Here is a 25778-nt window from a genome sequence, read left to right as displayed (position 1 = left end):
CAGGTCTGTGAGCAGTTTATTGGACAAAGCCGATTGTGCCTCTGTCAGACACTAATGAATGCACACTACTTTTTTTTTTCCTTTTTTTGGGGGCCCCTTTCTCCCCCTTGCAGAAGCCTCACGGACGCTTGATGCCCTAAATCTTATTTCCTTCCATTCAGAGGCCGACAGCTGGGATTCAGTAGAAGGGCAGCAGCTATTGTTGGGAGGCGATTAATGCTGTGTGATTAATTATGCGTGGCTTCCCAGAATGCACAACCCCCTTCCCTCTCCACTGTGTTCCTTGCTCTGCCTGCGTTACTCGAAGGGCAGGGCTGAAAGGCTTCTTGCTTCTGCCTAGCACTTGGAGGGGTCCTGCCAGACTGGGGAAGGTGGGGGTAGTTTCTTCTCGGCCCCACCAGGGGGTGGGCATGGCCTGGACTTCTGCCTGCCAATCACTGGTGCTGCCCTCCCTACCTGGTAGAGCTGTGCGTGTGGCGCATTCAGCTTGCTGCAGTTCCACCAATAACTATGTCTTACTGTCTGTATAAAGACCCTTCAAGCCAAAGACCCAAATGGTGCCCTGCATTCTTTCCCACCTCCCAAACTTGGGGAAGCTGCTTGCAAATCCCTTGCAGTATAAGCCAGGCCCCCGAAAGGATCTTGGTGCCAGGCCTTCAGTGTTGCACTGGATCCTAAGGCCGTTCCTACTTGGCAGAAACTTGCTTCAGTTTGGCTCAGAGTTCCACAGAGGCCCCATTGTGCTCAATCCGTAAGTCCAGTGAGATGAAACAGATACGCTCACTTCTGGTCAGCAGAGCTGGAGGCCAAGGCTGCAGCCAGGCCTGGCTTGTGGTGAGCACAGGTCTGTGAGCACTCACTGTTTGGTTTGGTAGGCTTTCCAGCCAGTCCATGGAGGACCCCAGGTCACCCCATTCCATGCTGCTGTCTCCATTCCCATTCCTGTCCACTTCTTCAGATATCCTCAGGTGGCCTACCCCAGAGTTGGTCAGAGCATACCCAGAGGGATCCACCTCTGCTGGCTGTGGAAAAGAAGCTCCCCTTTCCTTCAAGGGAGCCTCAAGGGCAAGCTTGGAGCCTGTAGACCTCTGTCATATGTAGCTATAGATTTTGGCTTCTAGTGCTTCCTACTCTGAGGGGCCTAGGAAGCATGGAGTCAAAGGACAGCGAGTTAATACCTTGTGAATTATCTCTTCTACCCAAACAGAGAACCTGCCCCAGAAGCTGATGGGCAGGGAGTTTCAGGGCTCAGGATTGCAAAGTGGATCCTTGTCAAGGGCTTTCTTGTGTAAGGTCTAGTACCACTGAGGTCTAGCTAGTCAGTGACCATGTAAGAAAGTCCTGGTTTTGCACTCTGTAGAGACAGCACAGTCTGGACAGCAGGTATGTGCTGTGGGATATCAGAGGCCCTTTGAAGGAAGGGTTGGGGCTCACTGTGGCTTCCTTGTGGGTCCAGTGTGTGCTAAATGGGAATGCTAGAAAAGGGCTGTCATTTGAAGTGGTGGAAGGACTTGGGTAAACATGAATTCCCTGATCAAAAGGCTTATAAGGGGCTGCAGGCTCTGAGCTGAGGGGGACTGAGGCCAACTTCACTAGGATGAGGGCGTGTATTCTAAATGCATTTAGAAATCAGTTGAACTCTGCCCAGAGAAACTGAGGCTGTTGATAGCTAACCTTGGGACACCCTAAGTTTGAGGTCTTACCTTAGCTTCACCATCTTTAAATCAGGGCAGAATCAGGATCTTGGTGGTGTGTAAGAACTGGGTAAGAGCTGTAAATAGTAGATGCTGTAGAACATTTGTATCCTTTTCAGACTCTCCTGGTGAGCTCATGGGGCAGGCTGGTTTCAAGGGCCCTGTTCTCTCATATTAAGTTGGGTAATGAATTAATTCCCAAATGTGTTATCTGGTGGGTGTGCTTGGTTTACTGTTTAGGAACGAGCTGGCTAGTTCTGAGGATTCTAGCCTGGGCCATGGCTGCAGCTGACAGCTCTTTCAGTTTCCTTTTTTGGACTTTCTGTGTCTGTGTGCTCACAGCAGGCATATGTATGGAAGTCAGAGAAAAACTTTTATGAGTCAGTTCTCTCCCTCTACTGTGAGATGTGGGAATTGAAATCAGGTAGTCAGGCTTGTACAGTAAGTAAGTGCCTTTATCCTCTGACAGCAACTACTGTGTTGCTTTACTAAGTTCCACTCCAGGTATAGCCCAGAAGAGGGGCAGGACCACTCAAGAGTGAGAGTCATCCAGCATGTATGTGACACGTAGCAGGTGGGCCTGTCCCACCAAGGCCCTGACAATGCTCTCAGCAGATCAGCCAGGATCAGGCATGGGGTCAGAAGTCAGTCATGCTTGGTTGTGGAGTGTTTCAGCTGGTGCCATTTCCACCCTCCCTCCAGAGTATGTGTTACAGCCGTGTCCCTGGCCCATCACTTCCCGCCTGCTCAGTGAGGAAACAGGGGTGAGGCCGGAAGTGATTGGTCGGCTGAGGAGGGACCCAACAGAATGTTATATGTCTTCCGTCATCTGGCCCTGCTACTGTTCCATTGAGTCACATACCATCTTAGGTTGGTCCCATCCTCCCCAGTAGGAGAGCCAAGGCTGCCCCAGGCCTGCCTGTCTGTGCAGGGCCATGCCTGGCCTTCAAGGACATGAGGTTAGAAAAACAGGTGAAAAATAGTCTCACAACTTCAGTTGTCATGGAACCTGTGGGAAGATGTCCAGGTACTGGAACACCTGGGCAGAGGTGGGGTGTTCCATGAAGGAAAGTGTCTCTGTGGGCAGCCCTGCCTCTGGCAAGCAGCCAACAGTTTTTCCATTGAAGGAATAATAATAATGCTAAAAGAGAGAGACAGAAAGCAAGCTGTGACCTCAGCAGGAAGAGGGTGGGGTGGGGCAGACAGAAGAGCCCTGTTTCAAGGAGCTGAGCAGGATGTAGATAACCAGGGCTGGCTGCTGGGATCCCCAGAAGTGGGATGGTAGTGGAGGGGTTCCCACAAGGTTTCATGGCTCCACCAGGGCAGAAGATGGCTCTGGTTTTTACTTGTGGCCCCTGTGGTGGGGTAGCAGACATCGTGGTCAGACAGGACCCCTAGGGCAGTGGCAGGCCAGGCTGAGGGGTTGGGCTGTCTTGTGTGGGGAGGGATGTGCCTCATGTGTCATCTATAAATAGTGAGAGGATGTGGCTTTGCAGTCGAGTGGAGTCCACATTACTTTCCTCAAAAACGTGAAGGCAGCAACACTCACAGGGCTATAGCAGCTGTGATCAGCCCTGCTAACTTAGGTGCCAGTGGGCTGGGTTTTCCCAGAGGGCCTGGCCCACCCTGCTTGTTTCATCTCCAGTTTACAGGTGGGAAAAGCTGAGGCTAAGGGTGAAGAGGCTGGGGGGCAGGGAACCTAAGGCCAGCTTGCATCAGCTTTCACCTTCATGTGCAGGCGTATCCAGAACTTTCCAGACCTTTCCCAGAGGCTGAGGGGGAATCATCACTAGCTTTAACGAGCGGCTGGCTTCAGGGCATCGTTGTGACTAGGTCAGGACGTGTCTGATCCCCCTTGTTTCCCAGGCAGGGCACACCCTGGCACCTGCTGGCTGGAAGACCAGCTGGTTGTGGTGAGCTGTACTCCAGCCTCAGTTTACCCCCAGTGCCTGAGAGGGCGCCAGAACCTACTTTCCGCTGCGTCTAGGCTGGACTCATGAATAACCTCCAGGTGGAAGAGTAGCAGCTCTTGCAGGTGGCAGCAGCACCTAGGATGGAAGAGTAGCCATGTGGCAGGGCCAGTTCTGCGAGTTAGGGCATATTTTGGCCTCAGGCTGGGGACACCTCTGCTGGAGAAAGGAGTGATTGGCATGGTGGGAGGGCAGTGGATGTTGTTCTGTTTCCTCACCCTACCCTGTCTAGCTGTCTCAGAGTCCAGGATTCAGAGGACTGATTCGGAAGATGGGGCTTTGGGGTGGTAGGTTACACATTTTGTAATATGTCATTTGAGCCATGGAAACTGCACAATACAGCATGCTTAGCAGAGGCATGGATTTCACAATCAGCACACCTTTCCAGTTCTAGACTCTTAATCACCCCCAAAGGCAGCTGCTTGCCAGATCCCCTCCCCTCCCTGGTGCCCACTGAGCTACCAGCCCTCTGTCCCTGAGCCTTTGCTGTTCCATTTCCTGTGAACGAAGTTACCCAGTCTGTGGCTATTGAATGCCGCTTTCTGAGTATGGATGGTGTCAGTCAGGGTCTCTCTGTGCCGCCATGGGTGCCAGCTCTGCACTTCTGTTAAGATTGATTCCAGCTTCTGGCACCATCAGGATGAGCCCTGTTCTGAGTCCTGACAACAGCGTCAAGGGGCCGGAATGAACATCTCTGGGTCTGTGCTGCTACCTGGAACTGTAGGACTCCTTATGTGAGGCCTGATATGCTCCCACATGAGTCAGTAATAGTGTCCTAGTGTGCCCAAGGCCCCACATGGCTCAGTGCTCATGGCAGATTCACAGCCGTCCTTGACTTGCCTTCCAGGGGCCATCTAGCCTCTTGGCCTTTTACAGCCTGTGGAGCCTGGGGGCCAGTACAGGGCAATAGAGGATTTTTGCTGAGTACATGCTATACTCTGGAGCCTAGGGTCTGGCCAGGCAAGGCAGCCACCCCATCAAGGTACCCAGCAGTGAAGAGATGGGAATCTAGAGAAGGTGTGCTGCTGAGCTCAGCCTAGTCTAAAGGGTGAAGCTTGGGGAACCCTGTGTCTGAGTGCCCTAGGCTTTCCATAGCTTGGGGTGAGGGCCCACCACAGGGTGGCATCTACAGTAGCCTGGACGGGTCTACAGGCAGGGAGCCTTAGCCAGCAGGGGCAATGTGCATGGGGCCGGTAGGGAAGGGAGCTCTGGCCCCCGGCGCTTCCGTTGGCTTGTACTGTGGTTTCCCCTCCTTGGACTGGGAGCTTTGAGCAGGCCTGCCTGTGTGCACATAGGCGCTGCTGTTTCTTGGGAGAGGTACTGTGCTTGTGAGAGGAGAACCCTCACCTTAGATGTGCAGACTACCCCTCAGCTACCGCTGGTGCTCAGAGGGAGGCAAAATCTTCTGCAGAAATGTCTTCCTAGTCAACACAGCTGTCCCCAGTGAGGGACTAGGGGTGGCTGGATGGACTTGGCATTTGGGGGCTGCTTTCCCAGTGTCCCTGAGACCTGCAGGATGCCAGGACTAGCTAGCACCTTCCCTAAGGCCCTCACCTCTCAACCATGCCTTTTGTTGCAACTCCCTGGACAGAAGTGCTCTGGCTACCAGCCCCTCCCCACTCTCCCCTCATTTCCCCTGTTCACCTGCCATTTACACTGGGGAGTGAATTAGCTGGGCTGATGCTCTGGGTTACACCCACTTCTGAGGCACAGGTAGGAATGATTGTCACCAATTGTGGAACAAGGCCAAATGCTGGTTCCAGCCTTGCCCTAACAGGCAGATAAGAGGAGTTGTCATTGGGCTTCTGTTGGCTTATCCTATCACCTGCCTGGGTGTCCTGGTGGGACTGAAGTGCTTAAAGTGCTGTCCTTCTGAATTAGGTAAATGAGCCCCTTGTCATCTGTCAAAACTGCTAATTCTACTGTGGTAGGATTTGTAGTGACAGAGGCCAGCCTGACCCAAGCTCCAGCACAGGCCCGGGGAGGCAGGTCAGTCTTGCCTGAGCAACTCTGCCCTGTGCAGCCAGCTGAGGATTTTGAGATGTGGACTTCAGAGTCCTTAGACTTGAGCAGGGGACCAAAGGATTGTCCTTTCAAGATGATGTTCAGGCACTAAGGCTGTAACTTGGCTCTGGGCCTCCTGCCTTAATACCACATGTGGGTCACCCTGTATGAATCACAGCCACAGGGAGGCCAGGGAGCCGCAGGCTGAATGGAGGCCACTGGCTTTCCTAGAGAAACATCTGTGTTTAATCAAGTTCAGGAAGAATGTCGGGCGGCTGCCTGCTCCCTGGAGCAGGTTTTCCCACGACCTAGAAGTGTGTGTGTGTGTGTGTGTGTATGCATGTGTGTATGAGTGTGTGTCTGCGTTTGTGTGTGGAGGGGGAATATGTGTTTGAGTGGGTGTATGTATGTGTGTCTGTGGGTGTGTTTGTGGGTGTGTGAGTGTGCATGTGCGCATGTGGGTGTGTGTGAAGGGTGCACGGGAAGGGGAGGAAGCAAGGTTGACGGTGGCTTTCTGTATCCCACCGTGCTCCACCTTCATTTTTTGTGACAGGGCTCGCACTGAACCTGAGGCTCATCAATTCTAGCTTCTCGCCCAGAGATTTCTACTTGGGTTCTGGGGATTTGAACTTAGGTTCCTGTGCTTGCACAGCAGGTACTTTGCCATTGAGTCAATATTTTGTGTGTATGTATATGTACGTGTGTGTTGGCATGTGTTTGGAGAGCAGAGGTCAACACTGGGTGTCCTCTATTGTACTCCATCTTATTTTTTATTAAAAGGGTCACTCACAGAACCGGGAGCCCACTGATTCGGATAGATTGGCTGGCCAGCAAATCTCAACAACCCTCTTGCCTCTACTTCCCCAGCACTAGGATTACAAATGTACACCACCATTCCTGGCTTATGTGGGTGCTGAGGATTGCCTTTAGCTTCTCATGCTTGCTCAGCAGACACTTCACTGACAGAGCCAGTGCCCAGCATCCTTACTTTAAAAGCACACTTGCAGATGGAGGTCTTGGTGTGCGATGTTCCCTCTGGAGATCAGATCCCTGAGAGACCTAGGAGGAAGCAGCTTGCACTGGGATCTCAGCGTGCCCTTTCTAGGCTCCCAGAGCCATTGCTCTGCATGAGGAAGAATTGTGGGTGGTAAAAGTTGGAAAGATCACTCAGGTCTGAATGGCAGCAGCTCAGCCTTGGCTTAGGGACCTGCCTCCCACCATTTCCTGTCAGTGTCAGTTCTTAGTGAGCGGAAACAGCACAGTTACTGGAAATGAGAGGTTTGGGCGAAAGCGGGGCTTCCAGTGTGTGTGCTTGCCTGAAGTGGCTAGGGTAGGGGCAGATGCTGCCTGTATGCTTGGCCCTCTGTTTCTTGTCTGGTCCTGGTTGACCATGGCTACTAGGGGTTGGTCCTGTGAGGTGGGGCTTTCCTTTCTTACTTCCTCTTCTAGGGGTAAGACAAGGGTGACCTCAACTCTGTCTCTGAGCCTGATAGTCGAAACCAGGTGGGGCAGTGCCTTGGGAACTGTGGTATGACAGGTCAGGCCATGGTTGCATCCTATATCCATGGCCCAGAGTCTGGCCCAGTATGTGGTGTTGGCAGCCGGGATAAGCTGGGCAGTCTGGCCAGATGGACCGGGGCGGGCCTGGGCCCAGGTGGGTGGCCCCAGGTCTCTAAGGCGTAGAGTTTTCAGAGCCCACGGTGCAGCCTGGACCCCCTCCCCTGTACTCTGGGCTTGGCCTTTGAGCCAAACACGTTCCCTTCGAGCACGTTTTCTCCAGGGAAGCGGGGAGGCTGCAACTGCCGTCTCACACTTCCTCTTTATGTCCCATCTCCTTGGGGCAAGTGATCTCCTTGGAGCGAGTAGAGGATCCTGCGGAGCCACTGTGGCTAAAGGTGCTGGCTGACCTTGCTGCTGGTATATAGGATTTGTTTGTTCTTAGGGTCTCACCTTGAGATCCCTGTGTGTTCCCGTGAGGCTGCAGAAAGTACCTGGTTGATCTTGGACAGCTCTGACCTGATGGGGCATGTCCTTTTCATTTTACCCAGTCCCAGGGAAGGCTTTGAGAAGTCACAGGGATGCCAGTGAAGTGATGCTTGAGAAAGGCCAGGCATGGGACATCAGTGTCCACAGGGATAGAGGGTTCAAGACCTGCAAGCCCAAAGCTTACCCTAGACGAGCTTGCCTGGGATACCCTGGGTCCCATACAGATCTCTCCCCAGAGGGGCCCCATTTCCCTGGATTTCTTTAGAGCAGAGTACACGCTACTGGCTCTGCCTATCTTCTAGACTTCACTGTGTCCTGAGGCTGAACTAGAGTTTCTCCTGGATGGCCAGTACACTGTGACACTTTGTGACCAGGATTGGGATGGGGACTTAGCTATCTTCTGGGGTCTGGGGGCCTCCCCAGCAGGGGAGTTCTTCCTTGTTGGGAAACATTTGGCTGGGGTGGGGGGGCTACTGAGTTTTGAGGGGTGGGCCCGACCTCTGGGCACTGCACCAAAGCTGCAGTCTACACTTCAGCCAGTCATCCGAAGGATTCACTGAAGGCGGGTTTCCCCGGAGCCCCTGGAAGAATGCAGCCAAGATCTGTCTCGCTTTGTCTGCCCAGCAGACAGTGGCTCTGCCCCAGTGGGTAGCTGGATATGGGCTCCACCACTGTTGGGAAGGACGGGTCTCAGGGGTGGTGCCCAAAGTTGGGAAGGATGGCCACAGGCATGGTGTCAGGTGACCCTTCTGCTAGGAGGGCCCTGAGGAGAAGGACCCAGTTTGGAGAAGCTGGGAGTGTTGAGCTTTTCCTTGCAGTGGCAGGGGCTTCCCAGTTTCTGGCTCCCTCACTGAGAACCCTGCCCCCTTCCCAGGAGTTTTGTTTCAGTCAAACTTCTCCATTGTGTGCTTTGTCCTTTCTTGCGGGAGATCAGGTGATCAGAGGGATGAGGCTGTTTGGGATCCAGGGGCACCACTTACTTTCCCAGGAAGCCTCTCTGCTACTCTGCCCAGCCTGGGACTGCTCTTTGAACCAAGGCTGGTCCACCAATGCACAACAGGAATTAAGCACTAGCACTACAGAATCTGGAATGTGTGTGTAGAACCTGCTAAGCCTCTGTCTTCCTATCTGTAAAATGGGCCTAGCCCATCTCCAGGACTATAGTAAGGATCTAGTGATGTGAAGCTTCTGGCAGCCAAGGACTAGTTTAGCCAGGAGAGGATGTGCTCTTTTTTGTTTGTTTTGACCTGTTGGGTGGAGGGTGGGGAACAGAGGAGCCTCTGGGCTGCCTTTCACCATCTTCACATTTACTTGGGGAATCGGAGGACAGGTGCCATACTGCTTTTGGCTTTGGCATGGATCTCAGTGTAGGGTGTTTGGCTTCACCTCCCTCTGGATGAAGCCCTTCTCTCTTTGCTTACTCTGAGCAGCTGCAGGTGGGGGGCTGAGCTCCATCCTGCACAGGCCAGAGAGGCCTGTAGTTGTCGCCTGTGGCCATCCCTCACCTTCCTTGGTACTGCTGCACACACAGAGGTTTGTGTCGCCAGGACCACTTACAGCAGCTGACAAGCCTTATGGAGTGCCAAAGGAAGACACATTCCTAGCCTGTTTGCAACTTGGGGCTCTCTTGTTTTGGGAAGATTGGGCAGGAAACTGTCCTCAATGGAGGCAGGAGCTTTAAGCAGGTGTTTTTCACACCCTAGTAGTGACCTCTGCTTCCTCGTGACCCCAGTTTGCTGGGTAGTGCTTTCACCAATGGTGGAAGAGGCAGGGTGGGTGGGGCCTCCCACTCCTGCTCCCATGGGTCACCACTTCCCACAAACCAACTCCAGGAAATTGTTTAATGCCCCCCTCCCCTGAGGTTTTTGGTTCCCTCAGAGAGGCCTTCACAGGCAGCAGCCGGGGCATTGTTTTCCCTGTAGTGGGAAAGGTGGCTTCCCTGGAGGGCAGGTTCCGACCTCAACTGTCTCCCACACAAAGGGCTTCCCTGAGCCAGGCCAGGAAGCGGGTGCTTTTCCTGAGCTTCCTTTTCTAGCATATTTTAAACCACCCAAGGATGCAACTGGGGGGAAAGATTTGAGGACAAAAGAGCTGAGTTTGTATGCTGGGAGTGGTTCTTTGAGCTGGAAAGCGGAGACCCTGGCTTCAGTCCTGGCTGGCACCTGTAGCCACCTGTAGACAGGCTGTGCTAGGTGTGACCCACTTTCCGCTCTGTCCACTACCATACTTGTTCTGAGCAGCAGCTGATGTTTGGTGCAGGAGAGTCTACGGCCCCACAGGCCTTACTGTCTGTCCTCTCACCTTCATGTGTCTGTGGGAGCCAGTGAGTGCCGGGGCTCCTAAGGCTTCAGAGGGGAGGAGACCACAGTTCCTGCCTGCCACCCCTGCTGGGACAGGTGGAGCCACAGATGCTAGCGGTGCCCTGGGCTACATAGGCACCCACATTCTTGTGTACCTCATCTGGCCAAGATGGGGAAGGAAAGAGGGTTAGGGGCTAAAAAGACCATGAGGTTGAAGGGGGGCTGTTCCCACCCACATGTTCTAAAAGGTCTTCAGACAAGCATTTAGCTAGGATCTTGTATGCTCATTTCGCTGAGGTCTATGGGGAAAGTGAAGGAATGGAGCTCTGGTCTGTAGGGGTCTTCCATCTTTTGGACTTTGAATAAAATGCTCTGAACCAAAAAGAATACCAGGGAGGCAGGAGGTCATTGAATCTGCTCAGCCTGCTGTGAGCACCTTTCTGCACTGGGATTCAGGGGGCTTAGACTGGCTTGTTCTCAGGGAAGGGATGAGGTCCCAGAACTTGTCTCCTGGCCCCTAGAAACCTCTGCCAAGGATGGGGCTGGGATTGTTGACCCTGTGAAAAGTGGGCTGTTTGAGAGGTGGCCCTGGTTTTGGACCCATTGTGGGAAGGTCGGGTGGCAGGCAGCCAACCTTACTGTGTTTTAGCAGAACAGAACAAAGTCAAGCTGGGGGGGGGGGGATCTACATTGAATCAGCTCTGGGGTGGTACAAGAGCATGGTCACCATTTGTTGAGTGGGAACTTGCAGAACCAGGGCCTCAGCTATACTTAGGTGGCTCTAGATGCAGGTAGAAAAGATGAAGGAAAACAGAAGCTCCTTCACCCAGTCGCAGATACTCGCAGTGGTGCGGGGTCCTAAAGGATGCAGTAATGTACTGAGCCACCTCTGTCTACAGTTTGGGTCATAGATCTGCTGTGTACTCTGGGACCCAGGGGTTCAGATGCCTTAGTACAGGCCCCTGGCCCCAGAAAAGAATAAGCTTGGTTCTCAGACAGGGGCCTGTGGTGCCTTTCAATTGTCAGGTGCTCTTACCTGCGCAATGAATGTGTTCCTTGAGGGACAGGACTGTACCTTTGTAAATCAAACCTAGCCATGCTCAGAGTGAGAGTCCCTCAGCATCTTGAATCTGCTGGTACCTGCTGCAGGGCCCCTGTTCAACCACCACCACCACACACAGCTATCTTGCAATAGTGAGGCCAAACTGAGTGTTCTGTCTCACATGTAGCAGCTGACCTGGGAGGGTCTCAGAAACCCTATGCCCTTCTGGAAGTGCTTTCTCTCACCCCACAGTTCCTCTGGCCACTGGGTTTTGGGAAGCGAGTGAAACCCCCCAGCCATCTAAGCTCTAGTACACCCTCTACCCTTTTCCTCAGCCCTACTTGACCATAAACCCATTGAAGGTAGGAGGAGCTAAGGAACTCCCTCCGTAGTCCCTCTGCCCCCCCCCTTCTTGGGGTGGAGGGAGCTGTCATCTGTCCCCTGGGGGCGGCAGATGGCCATGTAGTTTGGAAAGGAAAACAGCACAATTTAGAATTAGTCCCGGGTGAGAGGCCACAGCAACATCTGCCTCCGGATGCTTTGGGGAGTCACATTTCTATGGAGCAGTGCTGCCAGGGAGGTGGGAGGCAGCACAGTGGAAATACTGAAGCCGCCAACAAAGCGCCGGCGTCAGTTGTGGGATGACAGGCACAGGGGCCATTTGTACTCCTCTGCATCTGTGGAAGCCCACCCCCTTCCTGGGCCCCAGCCCGCCTGCTGCTCACCTGCAGCCAGCCACAGTGGGACAGGTCACACCGCAGGCCGCGTAGCATGTAGTGTAGAAGAGGCAGAGTAGAGAAGTAGGTGCCCTAACGAGTGCTAAGAAGGAAGTAAGGAGAAGGCACAGCTGCCATGGCTGGGTTCCCACGGCTGAAGCCTTGAGTGGCAGGGCTAGAACATTGCAGAGCACAGGCAGTTGTTCCTGTCCTGAGGACCTTTCAGTCCTGGAAGGGTCTTTCTGCTACCCAGCCAGGAGGTGACTCAGGGGAAGCAGAGGACATCCGGGGTCACTCAGAGAGGCTCTGGTCTGGTGCTCAGGGATTCCCCAGTGAGTGAAGCCGCTGTTGGGTACAGCCTCCCATGTAGGGCTTAAGTGTCTCTTTGTTGCTCACATCCACTGGCCAGTGTTGAGGACCAAATGGCCATTTATGCTAGGGATATAGGAGCAAGGAATTGTGGCCATGGCTATAGTCCAGCTGTGGCCTCAGAGTCCCCTTCTTCCTTCTTAGGGACGTCTGAATGCTGTGAGGGATGTGGCTAGGTGGCATAGAGGCCAGACAAGTAGGCCACAAACAGGAGAAGGACCTGCAAGCCACCCCCAATCCCACCCCTATTGTCCCCAACTTAGACCCTGACACTTGGCTCCAGGCATCATGGTCTTATCCAGGTGGCCCTGCTGTTCCTCCAGCTGTGGTATGCTGGTAGTGGCTGGTGGCCTTACCCATGGAGGTAGGCCCAGCTGGGCAACATGCCTGCACTATAGTGTCCCCAAGGCTCAGGGTGGCAGTGGGGTGGACAATGGGCCTTCTCAGCTACCACATTCCCCCACGGAGGAACTTCCCTGGCCACAGGCTTCCCAGCTCCTGCCCCACCCGCTGGGGTTGGCGTCTGGCTGCGCCCAGCAGGAGCAGCTGTCCCCTCCACAGATGCACCTGCTCCCTGCTGCCCTTTGTCCATGTTGCCAACGCCTGATTTATTGGCCATGTTTTCCCTCTTGCTGGTCTAACAGAGCACAACCGCACTAGCAAGTGTGTATCACATCTAGGCAGGTTCCCCAGTCTCCTCATTGTGGTTCCTACCCAGAGTGCTTTAGGGAACACAGCCATGGCTGGAGAGGAAGAAGAGTGTGAGCAGGTTGGGGCCTTTGGCTACTTTCAGTGTCTTTTCCTTAAAAAACTTAGAAGGGGATTGCTTAAGGGCTAGAGAGCATGGCATTGGGCTTGCCCCATTTTTCCCAACCGGGGAAATCCTCCCGCCTTTTGGAGCCTTAGTCCCACTGGCCTAGAGCTCCCTCACTCCCCTAGTCTGCAGGAATGGGTGGACGGCAGCTCCATTTAGATTTGAAGAGGAAGCTCCCTCTGTCCCTCAACACTCCCTCCCCCACGACTTCACCAATGGCTGGGAAAGAAAAAAAAAAAAAGCTTTTCTCCAAGTGGGCCGAGGCCAACCCTGCCTGACAAAGGGGCATTGATCCAGAGAGGAGGGCTGCTTCTAGGGGCCAGCTTCAGCCTGCAGATCCCCAGCTCCCAGCATCCTCTCCAGCAGGCTAGTAACTGGATCCATGAGCAGGGAAGGCAATGTCTGCTTCCTAGCCTCCCCAAGCGTGGCTCTGCCAGAGAAGCAAGTGTGGATCTCAGTAGCTGGCCACACTGGTAGGGAGGTACTCTCCAGGGGTACTGCAAGCAAGAGGAGCCAGATGTCCCGTGCTGGGCCCTCACCACACACACATAACAAACACACACTTCCCAAGCTGGGCAGGAACCATTGCAAAGGCTTGAGTTAACTCCCTGGGGGTGGGATGTGATTTATTTTCTTTAAGCCAGTTGGTTTGAGACTTTTGGCTTCTGGCAACAGATGGTCACCAGAGTGGCCATTTTGTGTCTTCCATGCCCAAACTATAGACACAGATGAAAGAGGCTTCAGAGAGGACAGATGCCTCCCAGTACTTCTGCTGAGATACCTAACCCCAGCCCCCAAGCTGCCTCCAACAGCTCTTAGTGAGGAGGCCTCTCTCTCCTGGGGCCACCCTCACACCGGTTTGGTTATAAATAGCAGTTAACTGGAAGGCTAACAGGCTGGCATTGGAGAGGGAGATTGGGGTTGCAGCCATAGCTTTGGGTGCTTGGGGATCAAGGGGCAGTCTTTATGCCAGTGGTTAGGCTCTGGAAAACACGATGGCTATTGACAAGGGCTGTGTCCACCCAGCACCCGGCTGTGATCCTGCCATGGGCTGCTCTGTTGGTCAGCACGTTCTGCCTCAGAGCCTTTGCCTCTGGGAAGAGCTAGGCTTGGCGGCTCCCAGAGCCTTCTCTGGGAATGTAGGGCCAGAAGGTGGGTCAGGAGTGGGGTCAGGATTTATGGCCCAGGCTCTGGGAGCTAGGCAGGCAGGTGGCTGAGGAGACTGCTGCGTCTCAGGCACTGGTGGACCTTGAGCTTGTTCCCTGCAGCGAACCAAGGAGTGTAAGCTTGGAGACAGGAACCCCCACCTGTCTGGAGTGGGGTAGGCCCACCAGTGTGCCCACAAAGAGCCAAGGAGGACTAACCTTCACTGCATCATGCCCTCAGAGGACGGTGCTGATGTTGCTGGCTTATGGTACAGAGAACTTGTGTGTGGAAGTTTAATTTGTCCCCTGAGAGCGGTGCCATTACTGTTGAGGTTATGATATGAGGAACCTGTGTCTGGGAGCTGAGTTGTAGAGAGTGGGCACCAGCCTGCATCCTGGCATAGCCCCCTTGCTACAGGGCAGGAACTGAATAGAAAGAAAGCACATACAAGCTCCAGTCTGCTCTGCTTCCCGCGTTTACTGTGCTATTGATGTTTGAAAGTCGAAGGAACCGTGAACTCTTTTATTGCCCAGATGATGCATATTCATGACAGAGCTGGGAGAGAAAAGCTGATCAGCCTCCCAATGAGAGTTTCACAGAGTCGTCCCCCCAACACCCGGGCCTCTGCTGGGCCCACAGGGGCCCTTTTTCCATGGCTCACTGCGAATATAGACCCAGGTTTGAAATCTGCCTGGCTTGAAATTCAAGCTGGTCTTGTCTCTAGCCTGGCCCCAATTAACTGTCATTACTATTACTTTTTATTGAGGTGAACTTCACTTTGTATGTGAAAGTAACCACTTTAAAGTGAGTGCCTCCATGGCGCTGGTATGTGCTCCAGGGGTTTCATCATCCCAGGAACCTCTGCCTACCAGGCAGCCGCTGCACTTCCATTCTACAGCCTGATTCCAGTTGCACCTGCTGTCCAGGGTGGGGGTAGTGGTGGCCATGACAGAAATGAGGGAGCTAACTGCCCTGTGTGTCTGTCAACAGCTGCAGTGGGGCATTTGTGGGCCAACGATGCCAGGACCCCAATCCGTGCCTCAGCACACCCTGTAAGAATGCTGGAACATGCCACATTGTGGACCGTGGTGGCACCGTGGATTATGCCTGCAGCTGCCCGTTGGGTTTCTCTGGGCCCCTTTGCCTGACACCTCTGGACAATGCCTGCCTGGCCAACCCCTGCCGCAACGGGGGTACCTGTGACCTGCTCACCCTCACAGAATACAAGTGCCGCTGCCCCCCAGGGTGGTCAGGTAAGGACTGCAGGGAGACTGTGAACGTCATAGCTGGGACCCTTAAGCCCAGATGTACCCATGTTTACTTGTGATACTCTGGCACATCAGAATTGCTTCTGGCTCAGAGTTAAGCTGAGATCCAGGGAAATCTTGGCATTCCTCAGGAACTCTGGTCTTTTCCAGCCCTGAACTATCTGATTTTTGACTGCCCTATTCCAGGACCCCAAACCCTCACAATTTCTGTGAGCAAAGTGGGAGTTCTCATGTAACCCTGACCTTACCCTCCCCCTGTCAGGATGCCTTAAGCTGGTATTACTTACACATGTGGGGTCCAGGAGACAACTAGGTACCATTCCTACTAGTGTCTCTGACCTTAGGCAGTCACCTAATCTCTTGTGACTCACAGTCCTCTGCATGCAGAAAGATGGCCACATTTTGCATCAGTACTTCAAATTCTGAAGATCACACCTTAGGTCTGTCCCCAGTTGGTGCCTCCATAATATCCAAATCTGCCATGGGCTCATCGGGAGGCCCTGGATAGAGCTGACCCTCTTGCCTGTCCCAACCCCACTTCCAGGAAAGTCATGTCAGCAGGCTGATCCATGTGCCTCCAACCCCTGTGCCAATGGCGGCCAGTGCCTACCCTTTGAGTCTTCCTACATCTGTGGCTGCCCGCCGGGCTTCCATGGCCCCACCTGCAGGCAAGACGTTAACGAGTGCAGCCAGAACCCTGGGCTGTGCCGCCACGGAGGCACCTGTCACAATGAGATCGGCTCCTATCGCTGTGCCTGCCGCGCCACCCACACTGGTCCCCACTGTGAACTACCCTATGTGCCCTGCAGCCCCTCACCCTGCCAGAACGGGGGCACCTGCCGCCCTACGGGAGACACCACCCACGAGTGTGCCTGCCTGCCAGGTAGGTCCCTGCTCTGTATGCTGACCTCTAGCCTGTGAGTGTTCTTGAGGCTGACCTCAAGCCTCAGGGTGCAGAGGGTCCCTTCTTTGTGGAAGGAGCCCAGACGGAAGCTTAGAGAAGGCCAGCAGCAGAGTGCCTGGCAGACAGACAGATATGCTTCTCAGGAACAGGTTCCCACGGTGTAGTATAAGGTCAGGATAGGGATGCAGAAGCCAGGTGACACTCTCAGTGACACCACACACTTCATGTCCCACGGGTCCACTTCTGTCTGGGCCATCTGCTGAGACCCAGACAGCTGGGTACATAACTCCCAAGCCTTCTTTCTGCTGAGAAGGGTGCCTTCCCTTGGGTACTCCCTTCTTTCTGGAGTGCCTCTGACCCCTGGCCGTTTAATTACTGTCTGTACCCTGAGCCTCTTAGTGCTGGGAGCCAGCCTGCCTTTATAGATGCTCATGAGCTCTCTGGCATCCACGTGTGAGTCTCTATATGTCAGGGGAGCACCCTGTCATGGGCAGTCCCTGGGGTTTCCCCTGTCTCTGGGGATGGAAATTGGATAGCAGTGCCCTGAGGGCCTTAGGGACCTCAAGTTGCTCATGACTTCCTCAGTAGCAGCCTTCAGGGGTGGGGCCTGAAGGCACAGTCCTAGTCCATTCTGTTACCTTTCTAAGGATGGAAACTCAGAGTTTTGAGACCTTATCTCCGCCACATTGAGAGCAGTTGAGAGGAAGGGGGAGTGGGCTCAAGAAATAGGAATAGATTTGGTTGTTGGAGGTAACCTCAGGCCACCCCTTCTTTGCAATGCCGAGGCTACCCTACCCCCTGAAAAAGGGAAGTTCCCTTCTGCCTCAAGCTTGCAGAGCCAGCCTCAAGGCTCTGCGTGCAGACACTGGCTTATGCATTTCCTGAAAGGCATTGGGCAAGCTTGGAGGTAACAGACAGCTGCCTACACACTCCCCAGCCAGCTAGGCTCTTTGGAGGGCTGGGACAGAATCTTCATGCTCAGTGTGGGTCCCAGAGCTGTGGGTTCCAGTCCTTCCTGGTGTCTACATAAGCCCCCAGGTGTTAGAACATGTGTTGAGAGGTTATACTGGTGGGTCTGCCATGCAGGCTGGGAGAAAGCAGCCTTGTCCAGGGAGCTTGTGCGTGGATCTGGCAACAACCCACCTTAGGCAGGGCAGGGTGGGTCAGCTCTGGGTGCTGGTAAAGAAAGGGCTGGGTGGGGTCCACTTACCGTAGCTGCTGGGTCTCAGAGGTTGATGTGCAGTGTCTGGGTCACCCTTAAAGACAGAACATCCTCTCGCTACCCTGTGTGGTGACTGTCTCAGAGTAGGGAGAGGTGAAAATTGTCTACCAAGTTGCTGTTGAAGGGACTCAGTCTGGGCTCCGTTATGCCCACCATTTGAGCTCTCAGGTAGTCCTGTACTGGGTCCCCTGAAAGCCATATGAGCTAAGGAGATATAGGGAACCAAGGTTAGGACAGAACTCAGCGCTGGGAGTTGAAGTGCCTCTGTCTCTGGTGTTCCCTGCTGTGCAGCACCTGGATCCCTCCTGCTCTTACAGACCGGTTCTCTGGAGGATGCTGCATAGGAAGAGGAGGCTCTGGCCAGGCTCTACTTGGGACTTATGCTCTCTTGTCCTCTTCCCCAGTGAAATCATTCTGTATTGCTCAGAGTACCTCCAGGATCACCCCTAGCCTGGAACCTTGCCCTATGTTAGAATGAAGCTACTCATAGGCAGGAAGATATGCTGTCTGGTCTTTCTGACCCCTAGGAAAGCACTAGGCTCCAAGTTGGTCCTTCCCCTACTCAAATAAGTGTTTGTTTTTCATTGTGGCTTTTCGAAGCCTCCAGCTTTGTGCCATGATGCAAGCTGGTGAGGTAAAGGGGGGATCTTTGAGGAGGAGCCAAACAGGTGGGTTCTCCAAGGGCAGGAGGGGTTCAAAGGCATCCCCAGAGAGGGTGTTAATTAGTAACTGGCTGCAGGTTTGGCTGTTGCCAGACTTGCCTTTCTGGGTTGATCATTGAACCAGCGGGAGTTGAGGAGATTAATAGCTAACTGGCTGCTGAGGAGGCCCTTATGAAGGCCACACGGCAGGCCACACCCTGGGGCCCAGCCCCAGGCTAGATGGGCTGCCTTAGCCTTTTGGGGAAAAATAGGTACCCTGGCTGTGCCCTGAGGGAAAGAGCCCACAGGTCCTGATTCAGCAGGCCTGTCTGGGTCCCTCCACTCTGGTGTCCAACTCAGTGCTCCCAAGTCTCAGTTTTAGCTCCAGCAGGGTTAGATATTCATGTCTGCCCCACTGTTTCCGTGTAGACAACCCCAGTATGCAATTACCAGAAACTCTGTTATTTAGTGTTAGTGGTTTTGTGGCAGAACCTTCTAGAACACTGTGTTCCTGGACCCCTATCTGGTGTAGTCAGCTCTTACAGAGCGACTTTCTAGAGAAGAGCTTTTCACCTGTGGACACAGGGGCAGGGAAGCTGTGGAGGGATAGATAGACGCCTTGTCCAAATCAGGACATTGCAGGCCAGAAACTGAAGACACTGGAGCCCAGCAGGGGCTCCTCTGCAGGCCCCTAAGGTCAGGTTGACCTGCTGGCCTCTGTCCCTCAGGCTTTGCTGGACAGAACTGTGAAGAAAATGTGGATGACTGTCCAGGAAACAGCTGCAAGAATGGGGGTGCCTGTGTGGATGGCGTGAATACCTACAACTGCCGCTGCCCACCGGAGTGGACAGGTACGTATGTGCATGGGACTTGTATGGAGTAGCCTACTAATTAAACCGAGCACAACAATGGTAGGGAGGTCTGAGCTCTGTTCCACACCAGAGAATCCCAGCCTGCAAGACCCAGGGTGGCCCAGGAGACTGGTGGCATGGGCAGCTCCTATGCTTCCACTCGGAGTCAGCACAGCTCCGCATCAGCTGCTTCTTGTGGGCCATTAGCAGCTCATATCCAGAATCAGGTCCCCAGCACCGAGCCATCCAGGACTCTAGCATTCTGCGAAAGCTACCAGGGATGAATACAAGGCTGTCCTCAAGGGGCTCACTGGTTAATGCTAAACCAGGTCAGCCATAAGATGTCAGCCGTTTGGGCTAGAGAATGGGGCACCTCGTGCTGGCTGCACAAGTCAGCTGGAATGACTTCCTGGAGAGAGGGGCTTACAGCCCCACAGCCCAGGGCAGGGCACTTGGCACATGGCAGCTGGGGAGGCTCATGATGCTGTGGCCCCTGCAGGCCAGTACTGTACAGAGGATGTGGACGAGTGTCAGCTCATGCCCAACGCCTGTCAGAATGGTGGGACCTGCCACAATACCCACGGTGGCTACAACTGTGTGTGTGTCAATGGCTGGACTGGTGAGGACTGCAGTGAGAACATCGATGACTGTGCCAGCGCTGCCTGTTTTCAGGGTGCCACCTGCCATGACCGTGTGGCTTCCTTCTACTGCGAGTGTCCACATGGGCGCACAGGTGAGTGAGTGCAGGAGTCTCTCAGGAAACTCAACACCCCTGTTTGCACACACCAGGGACCAGCTTCACTCACATAGCTACAGGGCTGGGCATGTGGCTCAGTTGGTAGAGTGCCTGCTCAGCATGCACAGGGTCCTGGATCCTAGTACCACATAAACTGTGGGTAGTGGTATATGCCTGTCAATCCAACACGCAGGGAACAGTGGATCCAAAGTTTAAGGTCATCTTTAGCTATGTAGCAAATTTGAGTCCAGCCTGGAATATGTGAGACCCTGTCTTAGGAAAGCAATAAACAAACAAATAAATAAAAGCTGTGGCTCTTTGGCACCTCTAGCAATGACCCAGTTGACCCTGCTAGACAAAGAGGCTATCCTGGTGACAGACCACCTACATTGTGGGATGCTTGAGTGGGTCACAGAGATTCCTTCCAGTGTGTTGGGTGAGGATGGCCCAAGTACACATCCTGTGATCCCCAGGGTGGTGAAAAGCAGAGCCTACTCACCACAGCTGTACTGTCTAGGTCTGCTGTGCCACCTCAATGATGCATGCATCAGCAACCCCTGCAACGAGGGCTCCAACTGTGACACCAACCCTGTCAACGGCAAGGCCATCTGCACTTGCCCCTCGGGCTACATGGGACCCGCCTGCAGCCAGGATGTGGATGAGTGTGCTCTGGGTAGGTGCAGGTGCAATGGCACAAGCAGCAGGAACTGGCTTGTCATATGGGGGTGTGACCTGTCCTGGAGAACCACCGCTTTGATGGCATGGGCTGCGGCATTGCATTGCATTGGTCTGGAGGCCGGAAGGCCAGATCAGCCTTCATTTGTGTCTCCCCCACCAGGTGCCAACCCCTGTGAGCATGCAGGCAAGTGCCTCAACACACTGGGTTCCTTTGAGTGCCAGTGTCTGCAGGGATACACAGGGCCCCGCTGTGAGATTGATGTCAATGAGTGTGTCTCCAACCCATGTCAGAATGATGCCACTTGTTTGGACCAAATTGGGGAGTTCCAGTGTATATGTATGCCAGGTATGTCTATGCCACCTCCCACCTTGGGGGCTGCCAAGAGCAGGGAGTGGGAGACTGAGTTGAAGTTGGGTAGCCTCAAGTAAGAGTTCTGTCAAGGTTGGCAGCACCTGGGAAACTGAGGCCAGGATAACAGGACAAAGTAGAGAATGTGCCCAGAGTTGGGCGAATAGAGTACGTACAGACATGAACCATAGTCGGCATACTAAGGCTGTATGGGGGAGGCTCATTTCTGTCCCAAGTCTTCAGCTAGGGGCTTCTTGTAGGGCCTGCCAAATCTATCTGCAGTCTTACCATCTTCTGTCCACAGGTTATGAGGGTGTATACTGTGAGGTCAACACTGACGAGTGCGCCAGCAGCCCCTGTCTGCACAATGGCCACTGCGTGGACAAGATCAACGAGTTCCTGTGTCAGTGCCCCAAAGGTGAGGCCACCTACTTAACCACAGGACCTGTGTCCGCACGATCTCTTCCCAGAACACTTTGAGGGAGGACTTTGCCTTGTGACTTGACCAGGATGTTTTCAGGCTTTCCTCAAAGGTAAAGGCCCACCTGAGCAATGGGCATTGAGCCCACCATGCTGAGACACAGGAAGCCTGGCATCAGAAATGGAGGGAGGGGTGACAGGAGCTGCAGTGCTCCTGAGATAGAAGGGTCCAGCTGGCTTTCCCCAGGTCCCATTTTTGATGGTCATGGGGAGTGAGGACATAGTTTGGGGATCTGACCTGTATGCCTGGAAAGAACTTGGAGGAACTGAGGAGGGGACGGAGGGGCCTTGGGAAGGGGATTCTTCTGCCCCAGGGCTGGACCAGGTCTTGGGCCTTCTGAGATGTAAATCAGCAATCCTAGACATGGTTGAGCCAGGGGAGTCCCATTCACAGCCTAGTGCAGCTGTAACCATAGCAACCAGAGGCTGTTTGGGAAAAAAGGCCCTCTGTTGAGGCAGCCAGTGAGTAGTGCTGAACAAGGAGCTGATCAGAGAGGGCTGCGGTGCAAGGGGCTAGGATACTGTCAGATGTCATCATCTCTTCTTCTCTGGCCACAGGCTTCAGCGGGCACCTGTGTCAGTATGATGTGGATGAGTGTGCCAGCACACCTTGCAAAAATGGCGCCAAGTGCCTGGATGGGCCCAACACCTACACCTGTGTGTGCACAGAAGGTACAAGAGGGAGTGCAGGATTGGGGGCAAAAGACCAGAGAGGCCTTAGTCTGAGGATCAGGAACTTAGCTCTGCTTTGACTCCAGGCAGGAGTGGTGAGAATATCCCAGGGTATATGACACCCTTCACATCCATCAGTGACCAGGCAGTGACTCTGGGCCTGCTTAGTGGTTTCCCAAGGTGTGGCTAGCTGAGTATTGAGCTAGCCCTGAAGCTCACCTGTGCCCACCCTTCCTGTGATCTAGGTTACACGGGAACACACTGCGAGGTGGACATTGATGAATGTGACCCTGACCCCTGTCACTATGGTTCCTGCAAGGATGGTGTGGCCACCTTTACCTGCCTCTGCCAGCCAGGCTACACAGGCCATCACTGTGAGACCAACATTAATGAGTGCCATAGCCAGCCGTGCCGCCATGGGGCAACCTGCCAGGATCGTGATAACTCTTACCTCTGCTTATGCCTCAAGGGAACCACAGGTGACTGGCCAGAGCCGGCAGTGGGTGGAAAAGGGCAAGGCTAGGTTTGGAAGCTGACCACTTGTCATGCTGGCCCTAGGACCCAACTGTGAGATCAACCTGGACGACTGTGCCAGCAACCCCTGTGACTCAGGCACGTGTCTAGACAAGATTGATGGCTACGAGTGTGCCTGCGAACCAGGCTATACAGGTGAATAACTGAAGTCAGAGGTCAAGGTCACCCTAGAGTCATTAGATGAATCAGATCTGGGAGACTCTGAGGTTAGCGGGGCTTTGAAGGTTGGATTAGTGGACAAGCTGGTGTCCACTACCTAGCCCTTGGCTGGCCAACCAGCAGAGATGTCAGAAAGCCTGGGTGGCCTCCACACACCTTCTGTACCTGTCAGTGTCAGCCCTGGCCACGTCAGACTTGATGGCCCAGTAGGCTGAGATGGGGTGGCCAGAGCTCTGAGGCCAGGCTTTAGGGGATGTGTTCTGCCTCTGACACCCTTAGATCTGATAAGGTTCTTAACCTCTCTGGGCCCCAGGGGTCTTGTCAATTAGGGGTACTTGGGAGAGCAGCAGAAGAGAATGGGTCTCAAGACTGTAGCAAAGCTGGGCTGAAGAATAACTTTGTTGGAGGGTGTTGGCCTAGCATGTGCAGAGCCCTGGGTTACTGTCCTACCACATAAACCACACGCAGTGGCCTATGTCTGTGGGCTAGCACTCTCACGTTGAAAGCATGTGGCCAGGGGTGGCGCACGCCTGTGATCCCAGTGCTCTGGGAGGCAGAGGCAGGTGGATCTCTGTGAGTTTGAGGCCAGCCTGGTCTACAGAATCCAGGACAGCCAAGGCTACACAGAGCAACCTTTTCTCAAAACAGGAAAGAGGAAGAAAGGAAGGAAGGAAAGAAAGAAACGAAAGAAAAAAGAGAGAGAGAGAGAAAGAAAGAAAGAAAGAAAGAAAGAAAGAAAGAAAGAAAGAAAGAAAGAAAGAAAGAGAAAAGAGAAGAATCAGAAGTTCAGGTCATTCTTAGCTACATAGTGGCCAGATTGGAATACGTGAGATTCTGAAGCTACTGGCACCACAGTCAAGTAGCTCATTGCTACATAAGGCAGTTTACTATAGCTTATAATTCCACAGATTAGCATATGGGGAAACTGAGGCCCAAATGGGTCTAGCTCCAGGAGGGGTGAGCTCTGGGTAACAGACCTGGTATCTGTGCCCCTTCCCACCCACAGGAAGCATGTGCAATGTCAACATTGATGAGTGTGCAGGCAGCCCCTGCCACAATGGGGGTACCTGTGAGGATGGCATCGCGGGCTTCACCTGCCGCTGCCCTGAGGGCTACCATGACCCCACATGCCTGTCTGAAGTCAATGAGTGCAACAGTAACCCCTGCATCCATGGGACCTGCCGGGATGGCCTCAACGGGTATGGCAGACTGGCCTGGGAGGTACCATTTAGAAGCCTGGAGCAGACACAGGCTGGGTGAATGGGTGGTCATGTGAGACCAGTGGTCCTGAGGTCAACTCCCAGTGTCTTTCCTACATCCCTGGGCTGCGTCCTCATTGGCTAACAGCAGTGTAGGATACAGACCTTAAGCACACCATGGCAGCTGAAATAGTCGTCTGATACTTGTGATGACAGTGTCCTTTTGCCAGTGGGTGGGAGGAACTATTATTAAGTCTTTATTAAAACTATTTAGGTTTTACATTGTCACATTGTCCCAGTCTGGAACCCTTGCACGGTCTTGGGCAAAGTGGGTACCTCCAGGCCCAGTAGATGTGTCCCAGTAGATGCGTCCATGCCGTCAGACTGGAACTATAGTCTAGCTGGAGGGCAGAGCCCAGGCTGCAACACAGTGCTCTCTGTAGGTACAAGTGTGACTGTGCCCCTGGGTGGAGTGGAACAAACTGTGATATCAACAACAACGAATGTGAGTCGAACCCTTGTGTCAATGGTGGCACCTGCAGAGACATGACAAGTGGCTACGTGTGCACCTGCCGAGAAGGCTTCAGTGGTGAGTGTTGTGGGTGACACAGCAGAGGGTCCTCCCTGGCGGCCTGGGGCTGGCAGTACAGCCCACCGCATCCTCTTCTTGGTCTGCCTGATATACAGGGGCTGCCGGCATCTCTCAGGTTGGGCCTCTGGCTCTCCAGAGAAAAGGCATAGGGCAAAGGTGCAGGCCCACCCATTCTTGCTCCTCTTCCTACAGGCCCTAACTGCCAGACCAACATCAACGAATGTGCCTCCAACCCCTGCCTGAACCAGGGGACCTGCATTGATGATGTCGCCGGGTACAAGTGCAACTGTCCTCTGCCCTACACAGGTATGAGCAGCCAGGGGCTGTAATGGGCTGTGGTGGGGCTGGGCATATATGAACTCAGTAGGCATTCTAGAAGGTTCTGCCCCTTACTGAGGGCCTTAGGTCCTGCAGCACTTGGACCTGGGCCTGGGGTTAGAGTCACCAGATGAGCAAACATAGAGGATGCCTGAGAGGAAGCTCCAGGGTGTGTGTGTCCGGGTGTTTATCTGGCATGTCTGCAGTGAGGTGAGCACTGGACTCCTCCAGGAAAAGCCCAGGGGGCTGGTGAACACAGCATGGATCAGTGTCCACTTTGCCTGTGCCTCTGGGGACCCTGGCTGCCCTCCTCTGTCGGCTGGGCCTGGGATTCCTTTGATGGCAGTTTCTTTGTGTGAGGAGACAAGGAGCCCTCTGTTCAGATGAACAGAGGCTGCTCCTGCCATGGGCACTGCCTAAGGAATGGTGGGAAGTGGACCCCCTGCAGGAGAGATGTGCAAAGCATTGAACATGAAAGCCGTGGCCATGTTGCCCCACAACTCCTGCAGCTCCCAATACTGCCACTGAATACTGGTGGCTTCATGCTACTGCCGCCGGGCTCTGGACACCCCAAGTGGGTCTGTGGAGGCGGAGGGTCAATGCCTGGCAGCTGGTGACCGGGATGCTGTTTTCTTTGACAGAAGTTAAAGGGCCTGGATTTTGTCTTCTGTGTTGGTCAGTGAGGAAACTGTCAGCAGCTGGGCGCACCCCATGTCCCTCTTGGTCTTGTTGCTATCGGGGCTGGCAGGAGGAGTCAAGCCATGCTGACCAGCTTCCTGCTGGCCTGCTTCCTGCTTCCCTTTGCACAATTGTCGGAAACTCTGTCAAAGTTCCTGTCTGTTCAGGTCACCGTGGAAACCGATAGAGAGAGAGGCTCTGGAGACTCACACCAGCAGGCTGGGGACATGGCGGGAGACAAGGAAGATAAGGCTTCCTTGCTTAGCTCCTGGAGCCAACCATGGCCATAAACAGGAAAGCTAGCCTGGATTCCACATGGCTCCCCCAGGCGGTTATCAGATTCACTGCCTGGTATGCTGCTGCCCCCATGCTCCCTGACAACTTTGATGTGTTGGGGTAGCCATAGTAGCGCTGTCTCCCTCTAGAGTAACCTCCTGTGAGCCAGAGCCTCAGGAA

At 54.0% G+C, this 25778-nt stretch overlaps 1 protein-coding gene across 1 annotated transcript in view; it reads left to right on the top strand.

Moving 5' to 3' along the window:
* Window positions 1–25778, top strand: part of Notch1 (notch receptor 1) — a 46415-nt gene that overhangs the window by 2945 nt on the left and 17692 nt on the right. Inside the window, exons 3-15 of the mRNA XM_021641056.2 lie at window positions 15032–15294; window positions 15854–16192; window positions 18805–18927; window positions 19427–19660; window positions 20181–20336; window positions 20502–20687; window positions 20995–21108; window positions 21729–21842; window positions 22088–22321; window positions 22401–22511; window positions 23542–23734; window positions 24178–24323; window positions 24519–24632. Of these exons, the coding sequence (XP_021496731.1) occupies window positions 15032–15294; window positions 15854–16192; window positions 18805–18927; window positions 19427–19660; window positions 20181–20336; window positions 20502–20687; window positions 20995–21108; window positions 21729–21842; window positions 22088–22321; window positions 22401–22511; window positions 23542–23734; window positions 24178–24323; window positions 24519–24632 (2327 nt within the window). The remainder of the gene's footprint in view (window positions 1–15031; window positions 15295–15853; window positions 16193–18804; window positions 18928–19426; window positions 19661–20180; window positions 20337–20501; window positions 20688–20994; window positions 21109–21728; window positions 21843–22087; window positions 22322–22400; window positions 22512–23541; window positions 23735–24177; window positions 24324–24518; window positions 24633–25778) is intronic.

This window comes from Meriones unguiculatus, chromosome 8 (assembly GCF_030254825.1).
Source record: "Meriones unguiculatus strain TT.TT164.6M chromosome 8, Bangor_MerUng_6.1, whole genome shotgun sequence".
Classification (NCBI taxonomy): domain Eukaryota; kingdom Metazoa; phylum Chordata; class Mammalia; order Rodentia; family Muridae; genus Meriones; species Meriones unguiculatus.
This window is presented reverse-complemented; position numbering and strand designations above follow the sequence as displayed.